This window comes from Haplochromis burtoni, unplaced genomic scaffold (assembly GCF_018398535.1).
Source record: "Haplochromis burtoni strain Fernald_Lab_line unplaced genomic scaffold, NCSU_Asbu1 Contig_400, whole genome shotgun sequence".
Classification (NCBI taxonomy): domain Eukaryota; kingdom Metazoa; phylum Chordata; class Actinopteri; order Cichliformes; family Cichlidae; genus Haplochromis; species Haplochromis burtoni.
Window position 1 is genome coordinate 198,885 of NW_024582761.1, and position 18,126 is coordinate 217,010.

At 45.9% G+C, this 18,126-nt stretch overlaps 1 protein-coding gene across 2 annotated transcripts; it reads right to left on the minus strand.

Moving 5' to 3' along the window:
• Positions 1-85: 85 nt before the first annotated feature.
• Positions 86-12,047, minus strand: sh2b1 (SH2B adaptor protein 1). Of its 2 annotated transcripts, XM_005948003.3 has the most exons (10): positions 11,900-12,047; positions 7,398-9,408; positions 6,790-6,891; positions 6,281-6,372; positions 6,107-6,189; positions 5,840-5,995; positions 5,286-5,497; positions 4,972-5,146; positions 3,910-4,000; positions 3,136-3,248 (listed from the first exon to the last, which is right to left on the minus strand). In XM_005948003.3, the coding sequence occupies exons 2-10, from the start codon at positions 9,078-9,080 to the stop codon at positions 3,227-3,229; spliced, it is 2,616 nt and encodes an 871-aa protein (XP_005948065.1). In that variant the 5' UTR covers positions 9,081-9,408; positions 11,900-12,047; the 3' UTR covers positions 3,136-3,226. The 2 variants fall into 2 exon arrangements, with proteins under 2 accessions (XP_014184944.1, XP_005948065.1); XM_014329458.2 differs by lacking the exon at positions 3,910-4,000 and having other exon boundaries at positions 86-3,248.
• Between the last annotated feature and the right edge of the window lie 6,079 nt (positions 12,048-18,126).

Below are 18,126 nucleotides of genomic sequence, written 5' to 3' on the forward strand. Positions count from 1 at the left end.
AATAAAACCACAACACCCCAGGAAAGGTTTTTAAAAAAAAAAAAAAAAAAAAAAAAAAAAAAAAGAAGGACCACAGACACAGCAGTACGTTTCACTATATTTATATTATATCATTAAATTCAATGTAGTACCTGAAACTAACCACACAGGCCAGACAGACGCTGCCGTCCGGCTTCAAACACACGGTCCCAGCAAAGAGAGAAAGAGACAGAGAAAGGCACAAAGAGTTCTGAAACTGAGAAAAGGACACAGAACATGATGATGATGATGATGATGATGATCAGATGAGTACATGAGCAAAGGAAAGCAGAGCGAGACTGGGTGGGCTATGACATGAGTAAATGAACTGAGCAACAGATGCAGGCAGAGGTGATGAGACGACACAGAAAGGCACAAGGAGAAAAAGTATTTCATCGACATTTGCTGCTATAATTTTAATGATGCAGGACGAGGCAGAGGAGGAGGGGGGGGACAGACTGAAAAGGGCGAGGGATCCCACCACCTGCACAACGAGTCCTATATCGTCATCATTCCTTCTTTTTATCCCCAAACGTAAAAAGGCACAAACATCTGAACTGAATCACAAGATGAGTCGGAACAAGTGTAACATGAAGCGTACGAAACAAAGACAAATGTAATACTATCACTCTGACCCTCAGAGTATTATTATTTCCATCTTATTGGTGCTGAACCATCAGCTCTGAGATCAGATGCTTTTTGAGCGTCGGAGAGAAAAAGCGAGAGAAAGAGAGAGAGACATTTACACCGAGTGATGCTGCTGAGTGACTGAGGTAAATGTTTCCTGCCTGATCCAGACCCGACCCGCCTCCTCTCAGGCGGCGCCAAACCAAACTCTTTAAAAGAAAATAAACTTTACTGCTCAGGACGTACGTCCCAAAGGTGCGACTGATCGCGCAGCACGATGGGGGGGTGCACATGATGTCACTGCACGTCGTTATTTACAAAAGTTAAAACATTCTAGGAGGCCTGAATGGTCACTAGTGAGAAAAAAAATTAAAAACAAACAAAACTAAATATCACTCTAAATCAGGGGTGTCAAACATAAGGCCCGGGGGCCAGGATTGGCCCAGCAGAGAGTCATATCTGGCCCATTGGATGCTTTTGGAGAAGGTGGAGGGTGGTGTAGATTTTAGTTTTACAGCTTCTCCTGCTGATAATGACCGCGGCCAATCACGTCGCACCAAACTACGTGAAACTGAAATGAGAACAGCTGCGCGTCTTCAGTAACTGCTACAGAAACGACGACATCAGCGTCGACACGTGCACGCCAACATCAGTGTAACACCTTACATTAACATGTCAGGGGTTTTTAAACATGGTTACACTTTCTTACACAGCGTCTCACTGACCCCGCCCACTTAAAGTCACAGTGGGCTCCACGTGGCCCGCGGTGGACGAGGAGTTTGAGCTGCACAGGCCTGGGACACGTTTAAGAATTTAAAACAGTCGTGACGGACGCTGCAGGGAAACGTTACGATTTTTATTTGTCACCTCATGAATGCATCACAATATAAAGTGTGGTGAGGCGACTGTTGTGATCTGGTGCTATATAAATAAAATTTAATTAAATTTGTAAGTGTGCCAGTTTATGGCTTTATTAAAATTCTCAAAAACTGCATTTAAATTTGAAAAACAAAAATCTGAGCCGCACCAAACGCCACTGATGACATCTGATGTTTTAATGCTGACGAACTCAGACTCCACTTAAAAATGTCCGTTTAAGACCGAGGAACGTTTTTTTAAAGACGTACGAGTCAAGAAAGTCTGACTTTAAGCTAAATTAAAACAAAGCCATTTCAATGCTCACGAGTCCACTAAGAATGATGCCGACGCCACAGGCCAAACTAAACTTACGTGACATTTTAAAGGAAGTGACGAGCAGCTCACCGAACATTGCCCCCGCCCCCCCGTGATGAAGGCAGACTCAGTCCAACAGCAGCGAGTATCGTTACAGTCTCACACTGGCAATAACGACGTTTAATATAATAAAAAGTTAACGCACCGATTTGTGTCCAAAAGTGAAAATAAACTAACCCAAAACATGCTCAGACGGCAAGAACTAATGAAAGTAAGTCTCATGAAGGCGTCAGCCTGCGGCGCCTCACATTCAGTCAGTGTTTTTCCTTGGATCCGATCATCACCCACCAACAAACATCCCGGTGCAGACGTCACCATCGTGTTGCTTTAAAGGCGTTTCTAGAATAAATAATAGCAGCAGCTGAACGTACCGTCAGCTCAGTGAGAGCGCCACAGTGAAACGACAACGTGCACCTGGGCGTCCTGACGACGCTAAAAACAGACGATTTGGGACGAAGGTTCGGAAAAACGTGATTCCACCACTTAAACTAAGACCTGTGAAAGTGAAGCAGTGAACGTAAATAGTGGCTTTAGTGTTAACATCATCTGTAGTATTAATACAAGCAGTCACATGTTGTGTGGGCGGAGTTTAAATGTTAGTGTGGGGGTTCATAAACTGCTACCTGGCCGAGCGCGGCTTCAGAAACGACATTTTTAGTCAACATTTCCGTCGCTTTCGGTTTGCTGCGGCGCCGCGATGTTTCGGGTCTGGCTGCCAAAGCAGGAATATCTGTAGCATGTTTGGCCTCTGGCTAGCGTGTGCCGTCCTGACAGGACCGCTGTGAGGTATCGTCGGGTCTGCTGGCGTCACAGGGCTGAGCCTGCTGCGAGGCGTACCGGCAAAATAAAACAAAGCTTATCTGGCTATAAAGAAGTGTACCGCTCGTTAGTGTCGTAAAGCTGCGCTCACCCGCCTCTACGTCTCTCTCTCACATAGTGTTAGTACTTTTACTCCCTCCCCTCCTCGCTAACAAAATTAAAATACTGGTTATGAATGGCTATGATGTACGCCGCCTCATCCAATCCAACTTTCACGCACACTCAAACACACATACGCCTCCTCCTCCATCAGAAGAAGGAGTACTGGTTATCGATGGCTCGGGGCACCCTCGCTCCCTCCCTCTCTTCTCCGTCTGCAGCTTCTAGTTGGCGGAGAGGCGTGTCCCTGTCCCTCTCCTCCCAGTCCTCCACGCCACCTCCACTTCCTCCGCTTCCTCCTCCTGTGGTTGTGACCGTCACTGCCGACACCGCTGCTGCTGCTGCTCCAACCTCCATTTCATTTCCTCTCTCCTGGGGCGGAGTCGGGGGCGGGGGGCGGCCCGGCGGCAGGGGAGGAGGCTGAGGAGGGCTACGGGGTCTGCTGGTCAAGTCTGCAAGGACAGAGGAGAGGAGGAGAAAAGGAAGAAAAGGGGAAGGGGGTAAGAGAGGGAGAAGAGTGTAAATAAAGGCAGAAGAGGAGGAGGGGGGAGGAAGAGGAGGAAATGAGGCCGAAAGTGAAACAGTCGGAGGAGAGGAAGGTGAGAGGTGGGAGACAAAGAGAGACGACAGTGAGTGGCTGGTTAGGTGGGAGGAGTCAGCGGTCGTCAAGTCCATGGGAGTCATGGAGGCAGTCCAATTCAAGGTAACACACACACACACACACACACAGGTCTGAAACTAAAGTTGAACATAACCAGGATAACCTTATCTGGCTTCAGCCACGTTGACGTCATTACTCCTGCTAACAGGTCACATGACTGCTCATCCACTCAGTCAGGCCGGGGTTTATAAATGTTGTTCGCTCTGAAACTCACCTGTTTTCTTCTAAACTCAGATTTTTCCCGAAAAATATTCAAAGTTCTCTTTTAAATTTTGGGCAGTTATCCTAAAAATCCCCCCTCCCCTCCCCCAGTACAGCTGCCATTTATTCAGGCCACCGAACTCTCCTGATTGGCTGTGGAGTGTCACATGACCAGAGCCAAACTAAAACCCAAACACATTTGTTCATTCACTTCCTTGCTCTCTCTCTCAGCCGAGTCCGGTCTCACTTACACACAGTCAGAGATGGGGGTTGATGGAGAGTCAGGATGGCGCGTGGTGATGACATCACAGGCTGTAGGCCGACTGCCCGCCCTGTCCCGGCCTGCAAGGGGCGAGCCAACGGATACAAGACAACAACAGAGAGGTCAGAACAGCGATGGGTGCAGTAACACAGGACAGATGGAGCAGGGGTGGAGGTGGGCGGAGTTTCTCCTCACAGGTGTGACGGCACTCCTGTTCGATCAAACCACCCAAACAATGTTTTCAGGCTCGGATTCTGGATCGGACGGTGTTTCCCCGTCACACTCGTGCTGTCGTTAAAGCATTTTTAGCTGAGAATAAAACGTCAGGATCTTATTTTCAGCAGGTGAGACTTCATGCTGCCAGGCCGAGGTCACAGCAGAGGTCACAGCAGAGGTCACAGCCATCAGGACTTTTTAAATTTAGCAATTAAACAGCAACTTTTAAAAATATGTAATCTGGAGACTTTACTGGCAGGACATCAACATCGGTATAATAAACATCCCAGCAGACATGACGATAAATGATGATTGCACATGAACAGAAAGTAGTCTGCAGGAAGGAGGGAACACATGACGTGTTGGTGGCATTACTAACGTGACGCGGGCAGGTCATGCGGGGTTTGTGTAAAATCCACAGACGAACACGTTAAACAGGTTTGCTTCCAGCTGGGTTACACCTTACAGGTGAGCGCTGGGCTCTGCAGGTGTCTGCACACCTGACTGAGCAGTTTCAACTCGATGCAACTTAACACGGTTGCTACGTGACGGCAAGGCTGACCACAGGAAACACAGCGCCTACTTTTCCAGCAGCTGCACATCTGCAAGTTGCTTTGCAACCCCTTGCCTCCTCAGAGCTCTTTTAAATTCACTTTTCATCCAGTTTCATTTTAAATGGAAATTCCAAGAACAGGAGACTGAATCCCAACGAATAATGATTTCTGAAAATGGTGAGACCGTATCAGTGATGTCATAACAGTTGTTACATGATCAGAGATTCAAACTCATTTGTCATTAATTAGTCGCCGGGAACACCTGGTGTTCTCACTCGTACCTGGCTGCCGAATTGCGGTAGCTCCCACGAAGCTGATGAGCGTGACGTCGGAGGCGCCGCCGGACTCCAGGGGGATCGGGTGCACGCGGAAGTGCTCGAGCATGTCGAAGATGGACTGGAACCACAGGTGCTGCACTCGACACTGACCGTCCTCATTCAGCGAGAGGCGGAGGTGCTGCGGGGAAGAAGGCAATGACACGTTTAAAGCGTACGCATCATCACGTCACCCAAACGTGAACCAGTTCGTTAAACAGGACGGATATGAGATCCTCTTTGTAATCAGACTAATATCTGCCGGGATGCTCTCGTCTCACCTTGGCTTTTCCCTGGAAGTTGAAGGTGAGGACGTATTCTCCGCGCCGCGTCTCGCTTTGACGGACCAGGAAGACGCCGTGGCTCGCCGGGCCTCCAGCCAGCACTAGCTGAGCGGCTTTGAGGCGGGACAGCGTGCCGTGGAACCACTGACACTCGCTGAGCGGGTGCTCCACCGCCTCAACCGGCGTCACGTCAGAGAAGAGGAAAGACCCTGAGTGGAGGAAGGGTTTGTGTAAACCTTTAAAGCTAGTAAGGTCATCACGCTGTGACATCACAGCATCGATATACCGCCATCACATCTCTACACAGAGACAAGAATCTACTCCACATTTAGCAAAGCTGATTCAACTGTTTGTGCAGATATTCTGATGCATGTCTGACATCATTACATGTTGTCCACGTGACCACATTACACACCTACAGCACGCCACCTGAAACAGCAGAGGCTCAAGCTGGATGTGGATCATACATGTGCAGATGCATCAGAATTCTTCAGGCGTCACAAATATTTTTGAAAAAAATAAAACAAAACAAATCTCTGGGTCAGGCTCACCTGTGGCGTCTGGTGTCTCGGCAAACGGTGTGCCGAGACTAGCCCCGCCCCCTCCGTGAATCCGGCCATCTGGTTCATCGAGAGGCGCTCGAGGTGGCAGCTCGGGCGGGAGAGGATCCATCAGAGGCGAGGAGCCTCCGATCCCACCATAACACACTGATGTGAAGAAACGAGCGGAGATGGTCAAACGCTTTTATGCAATGTGTGTTAGACGTACATGAACAGAAGCTCCGCCCACATCAGGGGGTCCATGTTCAGTAAACTCACCTTGTGAAAGGCGGTCACCGATCTCAGGCGTCCCGCTGATGTCCAACGGCCCCCCGCACACACCCTCTGCATCTTCCTGTTCACTGTGGGAGGGAGAACGTGGTTATAGCCACACCCACAACCACATATGGAGCTGGTCAGGCAGCATGCCACTGCTGCTTTGTGTTTGCTCACCTGAGACAGATGCTGTTCCTGATGTCACTGAGCCACGCCCTCATCTGAACGGCGTCTCGCGTCTCGATCACGTACTGCGTCATCCCGTCCAGCTGAGAGCAGAAAGAACGCGCTTCATGTTTCAGTGAAACCTTCATGTATGAAAACGCCACCGTTTCGATTCCTAATATCAGTTTAGGCCCCTCCCCCGCATCAGTGCACAGTGGAAACCCCCCCACTGTGCACTGATGCTGCTTTGAGTCCATTGATGCTCAGCTTCACCACATTATGCTCCACAAAAATAAAAACGCCAGATTCTTCTGACCTGCTTTCGCTCGCACGTGTCTGGATTGTCACATTCTTCCTGCTGGTTTAGTTCCTGCGGCTAAAACAATGAAGCGGCCCGTGTTCATGTGGTACGCCTTCAGCTTTCACAGACTACATTCTGCACATTGCATACACGCACTGAGCGGCCGGCACGTGATTGTGTAGACATAAGAATCAAAGCCGATGGTTGACGGCGTGGTTACCTGCAGCAGGAAGGTGTTCTCCTTGTCGGGGACCTCGAGCGCCGTGGTGCTCCTCACATCCACGATGGAGCAGCAGGGCACAGTCAGCCGAGGCTTCGATGACTGAGACAAAAGGTTTGCTGTTTAGTTATACAGCCACACAATTTAGCAGCAGGTCAAAGGTCGTGTTCAGGCAGCTGGAGAAGTGTGGGTGATGGTGACACTGGCAGTCCTACCACTCCTGACCAGTAACAACCAGGACAGGCTGAGCTACAAGTTACTCTGCTGACAGCGCCAACACAACCACCTTTATATGCCTGACTAATGAACCAATCGACTGACGGCTCAACACATTTAGCTGTTGTAGGGTTGATGGCAGGAAGTGAAGCTTTGTCCTGTGACCCTCAAAGCTTCAGAAGACCCCAAATAAAAACAGTATTTAGACACTGACACCACTTTTCATACTGATGTTTGAGCTTGTGTCATTTTTAGGCTACTTTTCTGCAATATCGTTTTTTTTAATGATTCTGCTGCAGATGTTCATCGAGTCAGGAAACAAACATTCGAGTTGTTTCTCTTTGACCTGTTTTGAGCACCAACACAAGTTAAAAGGTTTACTCAGAACTCACTTTGGGTGGGATGAAGAATTCCAGGTAGTACTCCTCTCCACGCTCGCCACCTTCTCTGTCCCGCTCTCGGAGGACCAGCCGACATTTGTGCCAGCGTCCTCCCCTCCAGGGCACGTTCCCCCCGCTGGCGAGAGACTGCACCGGTGGCGGCTGTGCTCCAGGAGACTGCGCTGAGGCAGGATTGTTGTCCGTACTGTGATGCAGCAGACCGAAGGAGAAGCCGGAGAAGCCGTGGCTGCCGCTCCACTCGTCACTGGATGAGCTGACGCTCACCCCGCCCTCCCGTACCAGCCGGCCCACCTTCCTCGGAGGACCCATGGCGGCGGCGCTGCTCGGAGGCAGCGTTGCAGAGTGCGAGCTGGAGGCGGTCGAGGTGAGGATGGGAGGAGGGGATCGTGACAATCTGAGCTTCTCCAGACGATGGCTCCACTTCTCCTTCTCGCTTCCTTCGCCGTTGCTCCGCCGCCGATCCCGAGCGGCTTCTGACAACGACAGGGAGGTGGCGCTGCTCGACGACGAAGGGGGCAGTGAGGAGGAGGAGGAATGCGGAAGCGAGAGGGGCATGGACAGAGAAACAGGCATGGAGGAAGTGGGTGTAGGAGGCTGAGTGCCAGAGGTCCTCTTAGAGGTGTCCTGCACGCCCATGGTGTAGCTGTAGCTGGAGGGCAGCTGCGCCTGCGTGGCGTCGCTGGAGGAGCTGCGCCAGTGCAGGATGCCTCGCACGCTGCCCCGCACGCTGCGCCCCACGTTCCGCAGCGAGAAACGCTTCTTCAGCTTGTTTTTGGAGGAGCCAGGCGTGCCGCTCGCCTTGGAGCCGGGCGGAGGAGTGACTGAGGAGGGTGGATTCTGAGGAGTGTGGGAGGAGTCTGCGTTGTCCACCTCTGATGAGTCCGCTTCCCGTTCTTCTAGCTCTTCGCCGACGGACACCGCCCCGAGCCAGCTGTCCTCCTCTTCCTCCACAGGCGCATCGCCATTCCCTGGAGCCACCACGCTCCGACTCTCCTCACGCCTCCCGTTGTTCCCTCCTACTGAAGAGCAGCACGATGACGAAGATGATGGAGGCATGACTTGGCTGTGGGCATAAGAATCCTGAAACCTGTCCCCACCACGGTTCTCCAACACAAGACGTGCCGGCGCTGGCTTCGTGCCCCGCGTCGTGTTAGTCGGAGGGCACAGGGGGACCGCCCCTCCTGTCGTGGACAGCGGCGAGACCGCCTCCTCTTCCAGAGACGTAGCGTCTGACTGGGGAGCCCAGCTCACCATTTCATCCCGTGCAGAGGAACAGCTCGGCGGAAGAGCACCCTCCAGCTCGCTCTGGAAATGGCGAATGAAGCGGTCGGTGAAGCGGCGGCAGAAGGCAGCGGCAGAGTCTGCGGAGTAGTGCGGGTTCTCCAAGAGAAACGCCCGGAAGTGACGTGCAAAGTCGCCGGCTGCGACACGGGCGTGGAGCTCACAGAATTCGGTCCAGCTCAAGCAAGGTGAGGGCGATGGCGTGGGCGTGTCCGACAGCGAGGACGGATGGGCCTGGGATGGCGGGCTCATCAGCGGAGGAAGAGGGGGAGGGCGCGAGGACAAGGGCAGCAGGGAAGGAGAGGGCGGGGAAGGAGAGGGGGAGGGAGATGGAGGTAAAGGGGAGGAGTTTGCCGCCCGAGGGCTGGGTGGGGTTAAGAGGGAGCCGTTCATCCTCCTGAAAGGCGTGAGGCGCCGAGGGGCTCAATGATCAGTCAGATTACTTCAGTGTGGGGGGGCACCTGCACCACATCAGTCTACCAATTTACAAACGAGGGTGAAGCTCTGCCCCATCGAGGGAGAAGAACAAACAACAAACCACGATAACGACGGCGTTTAGAGGCGGTCAAACTTCTGCTACATTATTTATGAGACTAAAGACTTCAGCCAGAAAAAACCAAAAGAGGCTCCCACACAGGAAACGTGCCGTCTGAGGTTAGACGATTCACGAGGTCCGCCTCTTCTTCAGTGTCTGTCTGTATGACAGGAGCGCCGCCACATCCTAGAGAAGGAAAAAAAACGTTAGTGACACGAGCAGAAACAGCGTCTGCACACTGCAACTGTTGAAGCATGACGAACATGCCAGAGATCAACGACGGCCTTTAATGTCTGAAAATCTTTGTGATTCAAGTATTTTTATAGGAAACAGACCCACACATGAAGCGCCGATCCGGTGAACAGTGGCGCCGTTGGGATCAGAACACGTAGAAACGACACGACAATCGGTTTGAGGCGTCGCTGAATCACGAGCTCAGCTTTCACTTTTTGTAATACCTGCTGTGATTTTCCCAACATCCACACCGGAATAAAAATATAAAACTGATCTGATCATTTTGAAAGAGCGATTTCTTTCTTAGTTAATTTTTTTAAATAACTGTCACAGATGCAAATTTAACATTAGGGTGACGTTGAGACAGGAAGTGATTCAGTCATGCTTCGTTTTTGCTCACAAACGTCGCAGGATTCAGCTGCCAGATTTACCACAGCGTCATGCCATCAGTGCTATTCTGCACTCTCATTGGTAATCAAGTGGAAGCTGAGGCAGGGTCAACTCAGGACCCGCCCATGTCGCCAGCGGTTATTTCACTCATTGTGGCTTCATGTTGGACTGGATGCCTCTCGAGATCATGTCTACCGTCTAACGTCGTTTTTAATTTTTCCTTCTTCAGACTCGTCATTTAAAACTTTGCGTTATCGTTGAATCCGTGTTGTGGCTCCTTCATACTGCTCAAAGAATTTTGGGGGTTTTGAGTTTGGTTCTTATTTTAGATTCTTGAATATGATTCAGTTTTGTTACATTTTTTATTTAACTTCCATTTGAAGTGATTTTATTACAGGCTGCGTTTAATGTTTTGGCTTCTGTAACAGGAAGTCTTTTGGATAACAGATGTCTCATCGTAAGCACGTGTCATGCTTTGAACTAAAAATCTTCACTTCAGTTTCTGAAGTTTGAGGGCATTTAAGCATTCGGTATCGACAGGTACAGGTATAAAGTTTTAAGCCACTCTTTTCTTTAAATTTCGCTTACTGGGAGCCTCCAGATTTCTGAAGATCTTTTAAAGTTTTTATTTCACTCATTTCCAGTTCAGTCCTTGTACCTGAGATTTTGTTAAGACTCTGAACTTTGACCTATTAATCACTCAAAGATAAAAAGACTCCTGACTCAAGTGATGAACCAGTGCTGTGTCCACACATCATAGGAAAAAAAGTTCGATCTTTAGGCTCTTTGTCACCAGCTGCCTGTCACAAAAATACATTTGTTCTTATTTCATTGGCTGAATCTAAAGTACAGAAGATATCACGATTTGAAAGACAAGATGGTGTTTTTGCATCTGGCCCTTCAGCTGACCGTCTAACGTTCACTGCAGCCTCATCAGTCCAGAATCAGTTCTTAAGGGAAAGCGGGGAGTTGAGGCTGAGCTATGCCACATTACATATAAAACACGGTGGAGGCTCTCATTTGCATTTTAGTCAGTGGTGTTTGAGATCTTTGAAAAGCACCATCAGAGTTTGGTCAACTGTGCAAAACCATCGGGGAAAAATGATTTCAGCCTGACAAAGATGCCAAACACGGCCTGAAGAGAGCAATAGTAGAGTATTATCAGTCATGGAGCAACATTACTGAAGCAGTCTGGGATCATCCTGACACAGAACAGAACAAAGAGGCAGAAACATCCAAAAGAGCTTTGAATATCCTTCAAGAAGCCTGAAGAACGATTCCTGAAGATCCTCACAGAAACTTCTGGCTACGCTGAAGAATAAAGGCGCTCACACCAAACACTTACTTTCAACCTCACTAGAATTACACTCCCATTTTTGGCTTATTAACTACATTTCCATGTATGCTTGGCACACGTTTTAATGCACCATACATTCATTTCCTATTTTCCTACAATATGTAAAGACATAAGATGATGTAAGACTTTTGCACACTCCTGTCCAAAGACCAAACGTTCCAGTTTTTGTATATTAAAGATTGTTTGCTCGAAAACTGATTTATTGATCATTTTATTCCTAAAAACATTATTAAAACGGTTTTTAGTATCATTTTATTTTGACCGCTGTTACCTTTCACCTTAATGACAAAAAGACACGAACACTTCCCCCAGCACCTGATTATTGATTACAGATTATTGATAACAGAGCGTCTCACAGCAGCGTTAGGTGGCTCGTTAGCATGCTAACATGAACTAGCAGTGTGCTCATTCAGCTTCTCTAAAGACGTGCAACGTTAGCTGGCCAACGTTAGCTGGCCAACGTTAGCCCCACAGACTCGACGTGCCCACGCACCTGCCCCTCAGTCGCGCCTGTGTTCAGTCAGCTGTTGCTGGTTTAAGTGGTCAGAGAGAGGACGACCACACACTGAATCATCCCACAGCAGTTGTAGCCAAACATTCCGCGAGCTAAGCTAACCGTTAGCCAGCTAGCTAGCTAGCTATTAATAAACCTAGCTATCAGTGTTTCCTGAGCACAGCGCGCGGCGTCTCGTGTACCTGCAGATCACAGTCCCGTGTCTCCATCCGTGTCTTTGGCTGAAGCTGGCACCATGCGTTTCATCTCTCCTCCTGCCTACATAACCGGACAAACTGCTTGTTATTATTGTTGCTGCTGCTCGTGCTGCTAAATATGAATATTGCTATGCCTTGCCTGGACCCGTTCTTCTCGCAGTGGCCTCAATCTCGCGATCGTTGGCAGGTCGAGGAGTGCAGCCTTTATATGACAGCAAAACAGCTGGACTCAATAATGATGATTATTTTCAACAACAACAACAACGTTATTGTAGTATATTAATACGTTAATCGTTCTAAATCGGAATTAGAAAAAATTAAAAAGCGATATTAAAACATTAGAAAATACACGAAATACAAACGAAATATTTTAAGACATCGATAAATCGTTATGGAAAAAAGCCAGTCTATTGAATTTATTTTGTGTATTTCTTTTAATAAAAAACTGCTCTACTAGTAAGAGGGAGATTTGCCATTTACTGTTACTGTAGAAGTGATATTACTATAAGAGTAATATCTATAACTATAATTTCCCCATATTTCTGAAAGACCTGAATCAATTACCCTGTAATTACTGACATATTGCCTCTGAGATTATCCCACAATATGCTTTTGATTTTCTGAATAGTTCCAAATTTAACATGAGAAAAACTGTACCTTTGACTCACCATACAGCCACTAGATTTTCATCAAACAGCTGATTTAAAAAAAACCGTATAAATAAACGTAAAAAGAAAAAATAAATCAACGTCTTGATGCATGCTCAATCATTCAGGTAAGGAAATCCCAAAAGGTTGATTCTGTTTATCTGCACGTAGCGTCACTGAAAACATTACATTACATCTTTTTCCTGCTGTTTTTAATCAAGTAAAGTCAGGGTCTTATGAACACTAAGCGATAACTAGTCAATAATTTAAAGGAAAGCAGCAAATCTTCACATCTAAGACCTGAGAATAATTTGTTTCAGGCAACTTTTACAGTTTTTTCTGATTGCTTAAGCACATTTTTTGTAACTATTGGCTAATTTTGCAAAACTCTTCACACAAATAAGAAAACCTGTCACCCAATAATCAAAACATTGTAGTTCTCTTGCAAAAGCAAACACAGCTAGATTAACTCTTCACACCTTCGTAAAAATGGTGTTTCCGTATCAAACAGTACACACAAGCCATCATCTACTAAGCACACAATGCGCCAACTGCACACTGATGGTATGAATACAAAACACATCTGGCTTTTGCTTTCTCTGTGCACAAGGTAGGCCATGTCAGTCTGAGCTCATACTTCTGTCATAGATCCATAAGCATAGAGGGATCCAAACTTCAAGTACTGGTGTTTATTCAAACACATCAAAACAAACACAAGTGTTTATTTCCAAGTATAGGATTATTTGCAATCGCCATAATGACTATATGGGTTACTTGGTCTGCAGTGAACATGCTTCCTCTGCCCCAGCATCTGGTCATCTAGCAATTCTGTAAAGTAACAATTTCAGTATTTTTACATCAATGGTATTGGTGTGTTTCTCATTGGCATACGGCAGTGCTACAAATCTTTGTGCGAAGTGACTGTGCTCACCGACTCTCATTTCAAGATGTCCTTATGGTGCTTGCTACAGTGTAGCGGCTCGAGTTAGGCTGGACCCGTTGGCCAGCTACCCTCAGGGTCACTCCACGGTTGATGACATGGTCCACTATTGTAGCTCTGATGTCATCAGCAATTCTATTTCTTACTCTTCTTACCCTTCCTCTCCCCCCTCCTCATCTTCCTCTCTCCTTCCTCTCCCCCCTCCTCATCTTCCTCTCCCCCCTCCTCGTCTTCCTCTTGCTCCTCCTTGTCCTTGTCGTCCTCTTCATCCTACTTCTTCACCTCCACGTCCTCTTCCTCGGCCTCCTCTACTTCTCACTCTTTCTGCTCCCTCCATTGTACTCCGCACACACAGCTTACCTGTATTATAGTGCTTAGGCTGATTGCAAAGTGAACTAATTATCTAAAAAAGTTTTCACATGTGAAAGTGTGCCAGACAGTTGGCAAATTAGTGTTAATGATAGCCATACATGTGTATACTTTTGCTAGGAGTGTGTTGGAAATTTGGTAATTGAGTGTTGTGCAGTGAATTGTGCCTACAGTTTTGCAAAGTGTGTGTTACAAAATTGCAAACTGAGTGCAAAGCAGTTTTTGTGCTTTTAGTTTTGCAAACTCAGTGAGTGGTTTTGCTATAAGTCTGAATAGTTTTAGAGATTGTGCTGCAGGAATCACAGTTAGGGTTTAAGCATTCAGAAAAAACTGTATATTTCACTCTCACTTTATTGCTTTGGCATGTTTATGCCAGATAATGTATATATTGACAAATCAAAACATATGATTTTTTTCCAGTGCAAAGAACAAGTAAAAAAACATGAACATCAAATTTAAATCAGTATTTTTTATTATTATTATTATTATTCTTTTTTACATTGAAGACATTTGTGGCTTTAACAGCTTATATCATAAATAATAATCAAACTGGGGATCATCAGACCTCCAAAAACAAAACAAAACTACTAAAAAGTCTGTCTGCGTCCGTTTAGTGTGGTTGTGTGTCTGACTGCAGCCATGAAGCTCTTTGGAGCCGTGTGGTGTCGCTCTGTGGGCCTTTCACATTATTTTGTGCTCCTTCAGTCTTTTTATGATTTTCAGTTTCTTGTGCCCATCACTTCTCTTCATGGTAAATTTTCATCATGTTTTACTTATTTTGTGTCTTTTGCATTTGTTTTGATCTATTTTCTGGTCTGTTTTCTCTTTTTTAGCCCTCTAGTATCTGTTTGTGTCACTTTACACTCCTTCATCTTTCTCTTATTTCTTTGTCTTTTTATGATGGTGTTTGGGTGGCAGGATGTTATTACAGCATCACAGTGAGAAGGTTCTGGATTTGAATAGCTTCATGTTGGGCCTCCTTTTATCCAGTTAGTTCTCCTGTACAGAACTTTGTGGTCGCTGTGCAGGTGCTGCAGGTTTTCTTTGGGCCATATTTGGTGTTGTCTGACAGTCACTGGAAGGACAATATAAGACCTAAGGCAGCAGACTCATCGAGCTCAGATGCAGCACTGCAGCGAATATGCTGCAGGCTGGATTGCAAACATCACAACACAGCTGACTCTGTGAGGTGGACCGGCGGGGGAGCTGAGCATGAAGAGTCCTCCTGAGTCAGCGCTGTTTTGATCTTTACTTTGTGTCATCTTGGAAAAATAAAATACTAATAAAAAGTCTCTCTGTGTCCGTTTGTGTCTGTTTCTGATTATTTTATCAAATGTCATACAAAGAGTTGGTCAAGGTTCTGCGCACAATATCCATTTATGGTGTTAGAGGGAAAAACTCAACAAGCCGTCATCTTCTGACTGGATTTATGTGAATGACGGGATTCACAAGTAAAATCTTATGATTTTTAAAAATAGGAGTAAAATCTGTGCTTGTGGAATAATCCTGAAATCAGGATTTATGAGAACAAGAAAATATTGTTAGAATTACAAAAAGTTGGAGCTCTCTGGAGACTCAGGGAGCTTCTCCACCCCTCAGAACAAAATAGGATATGATTTTTTAAAAATTCAGAGATATTTAAACTGGATTAAGTGACACGGAAACACTTCAGCTCCTGCTACTCAGAGATGTTGTTTAATTATAATATCTGTAGTTACCTTCCAGAGTAATCTGAGTAATATTTATATTTCCTCACATTTATAGTGACGATCAAAGAGAAACTTGTTGTTAAAGGTACAAATATTCAGACGGGCTCTGCAGCTTTAAAGCAGCTCAATGTGTTTCTAGAACAATCCTCACGCTCACTGTTCTCACTCTGCTGGAAGCAAGTCTCTGATTTATTCTTAATTTAAGCTGAACAACCAACCTGAGAAACCAAGTCAGGATTTAAGAACAAACTGACGTTACTGGATTTTAAAAAAAGGTTCCCCTGGAAAAAACCTCCAGAACCACAGAGAAGAAAATACTTATTTAAAAAAACCAAATTTTATTCAGAGCGTTCTGTCTGAACACCTGCCATCTTCCAAAAATACTCTGCAAATTATTTAGATTTGATCATTCTTCTGCAGTAAGTTTAAACCAGGAGTCAACAAATCTGTCCCCGAATATGAAATGAGGATGACGTCTAGAGGGCGGGGTTATACAGGATGACCTGAGCCAATAACGACTGATTCAAACCACAAAGTCAAAGTCAACTTTATTTGTCAATTCTGCCACATGTACAGGACATACAGAGAATAGAAATTCCGTTACTCTCAAACCCTAGATGAAATAGCAAATGAACATTTAAATATAAGAGAGTGATTAAAAAATGCAAATAAAATAATTAAAAAGTAAAAATTTAAATAAATACAATACAATTTAACACGAAAGCTATGCAATATACAGTATCCAGGTAAGGGTAAATGACAAAGGTGGAATTGAAAAAACAAAACAAAAACTTACCTGCTGGGGAAAGGTCTAGTAGTTATGAGCACGTCAGTGTCCACTGATCAAAGTCTTTAAAATTCGTTCAAATCCTCATATTTAATCATGTTTATAGTAAATATAAAGGATCTGATGGGTTCAGCTTCAGGACTGTGTGACAACCGCAGTACAACAACTGGCCAGCAGGTGTCAGCAAAGCCTCGGGTCTGCTTACAAATGTTAATAATAAACCTGAGCGAGAACATTACTGATGCTCAGACCCTCATTATCATGTCTGTAGGCACCTTCCAGAATAATCTGAAGAGTTTCATCTAAAGAGAGAAGTTTAATGAAGAGCTGTGTGGACTTATTTGGTTTAAAGATGTTGCTGCAGTAAACGTAAGAGCAGGGATGGGGACAGTTTCTTAGGCATGCTCCGGACTCGTCCTCCATGAACTGCCATAAATTACAGCATGAATAACAAGCAGGATATAGACCTGCAAAGCCCAGAGGGATGTGAGCACACTTACAGACGTCAGTGTTTTGTAGGTTTGCTGTTGAAGTGATGGTTCTCGGGCCTTCCTGCATAAAATCACTTTTCCTGAAAGGTTTTTTGGCTCCTCGCTGCAGGTATGTCAGCTGTGTGACTGTGGTGAGCGTGCTCAGCCTGAAAGCTCTCATGCAGCAGGTGAAACATCTCTGACTGGGTCAAACTGGTGAAGCTGAGGTGTAAATATTTCCCCGAGTGCGGCTTTCCCAACTCTGTAAAGGCGGTGAGCGTGACGAGGCTGACGTCTCTGATGTTTGAGTTCATTTCCTGTCCTAATCTCTGAAACGTGTTCCAGCTGCTGTGTCTGTGTAGGCTGTTTTATTTACAAATGCTTTTCCACATCTCTGCTCTGACCCGCTGACGGCCTTTCCACCTCCAGAGTCCAAACTGGGGTTAAACTGGTCCTGATGAAGGACACCAGGTCACCCTGCTCTTTTTTAAGGTTGTGACTTTAAAGACCAATGACAGGATTTTTTTCCTGCAGTCTGAGGTTCGAAGGTAACTTGGATTTTAAAAGGACAACAAACATGGTCACGTGGCTGAACTGGGAGAACAGTTGTGTACAAAGAGCTGAATTGATGTAAGTTCTATGAATGCTGTGGTTTCTTTCTGGGGGAAAAAATTAAACTACAACAAACAACAATTTTGCATTTTTTGTATTCTTTTAACAGGATGGATGATGTGTGAGGGGGCGGGGCTGAAACGTTTAATGAGAAACTGCTGAAGGGCTGAAAAATACTCCATTACAATCATTTGTTTCTCTGTGTTTAAAGATCTTTGAGACTGAATGATTCAATCTGATTTACATTCGTTTTAAAATGTTCAGCAGTCTGAGGGCAGAAACTGACCTTTACTCACATTATGAAGATGCTTTTATTCCTTCATGTGAAAAAGTCTTAACAGTGTTTGTATTCATTTATTTGGGACAAGTAATAATGAGAGCATCGGTTCAAAGAGCAGGGAGGATACAGGACTCAGTCACAGCTGAGCTGGAGACCTCATCCCTGATTGGACCTTTAAGAAACAAACTGTTAAATGACCCCAAGTGAGATGATGAACCTGTGGTTAAATAATAAGTATTCAATTACTGATGAGTCGTGATTTTAAAGTCCTGTCAGAAAAACTGATCCTCTTTGAAACGTTGAGTTATTAAAGGGGAAAATACAGCTGCTGGTTATAAGAAGAGAAATCCTCATTTTCTGTGTTTAGGTTAAAATAATTACGCTGGTAAATGAAACCT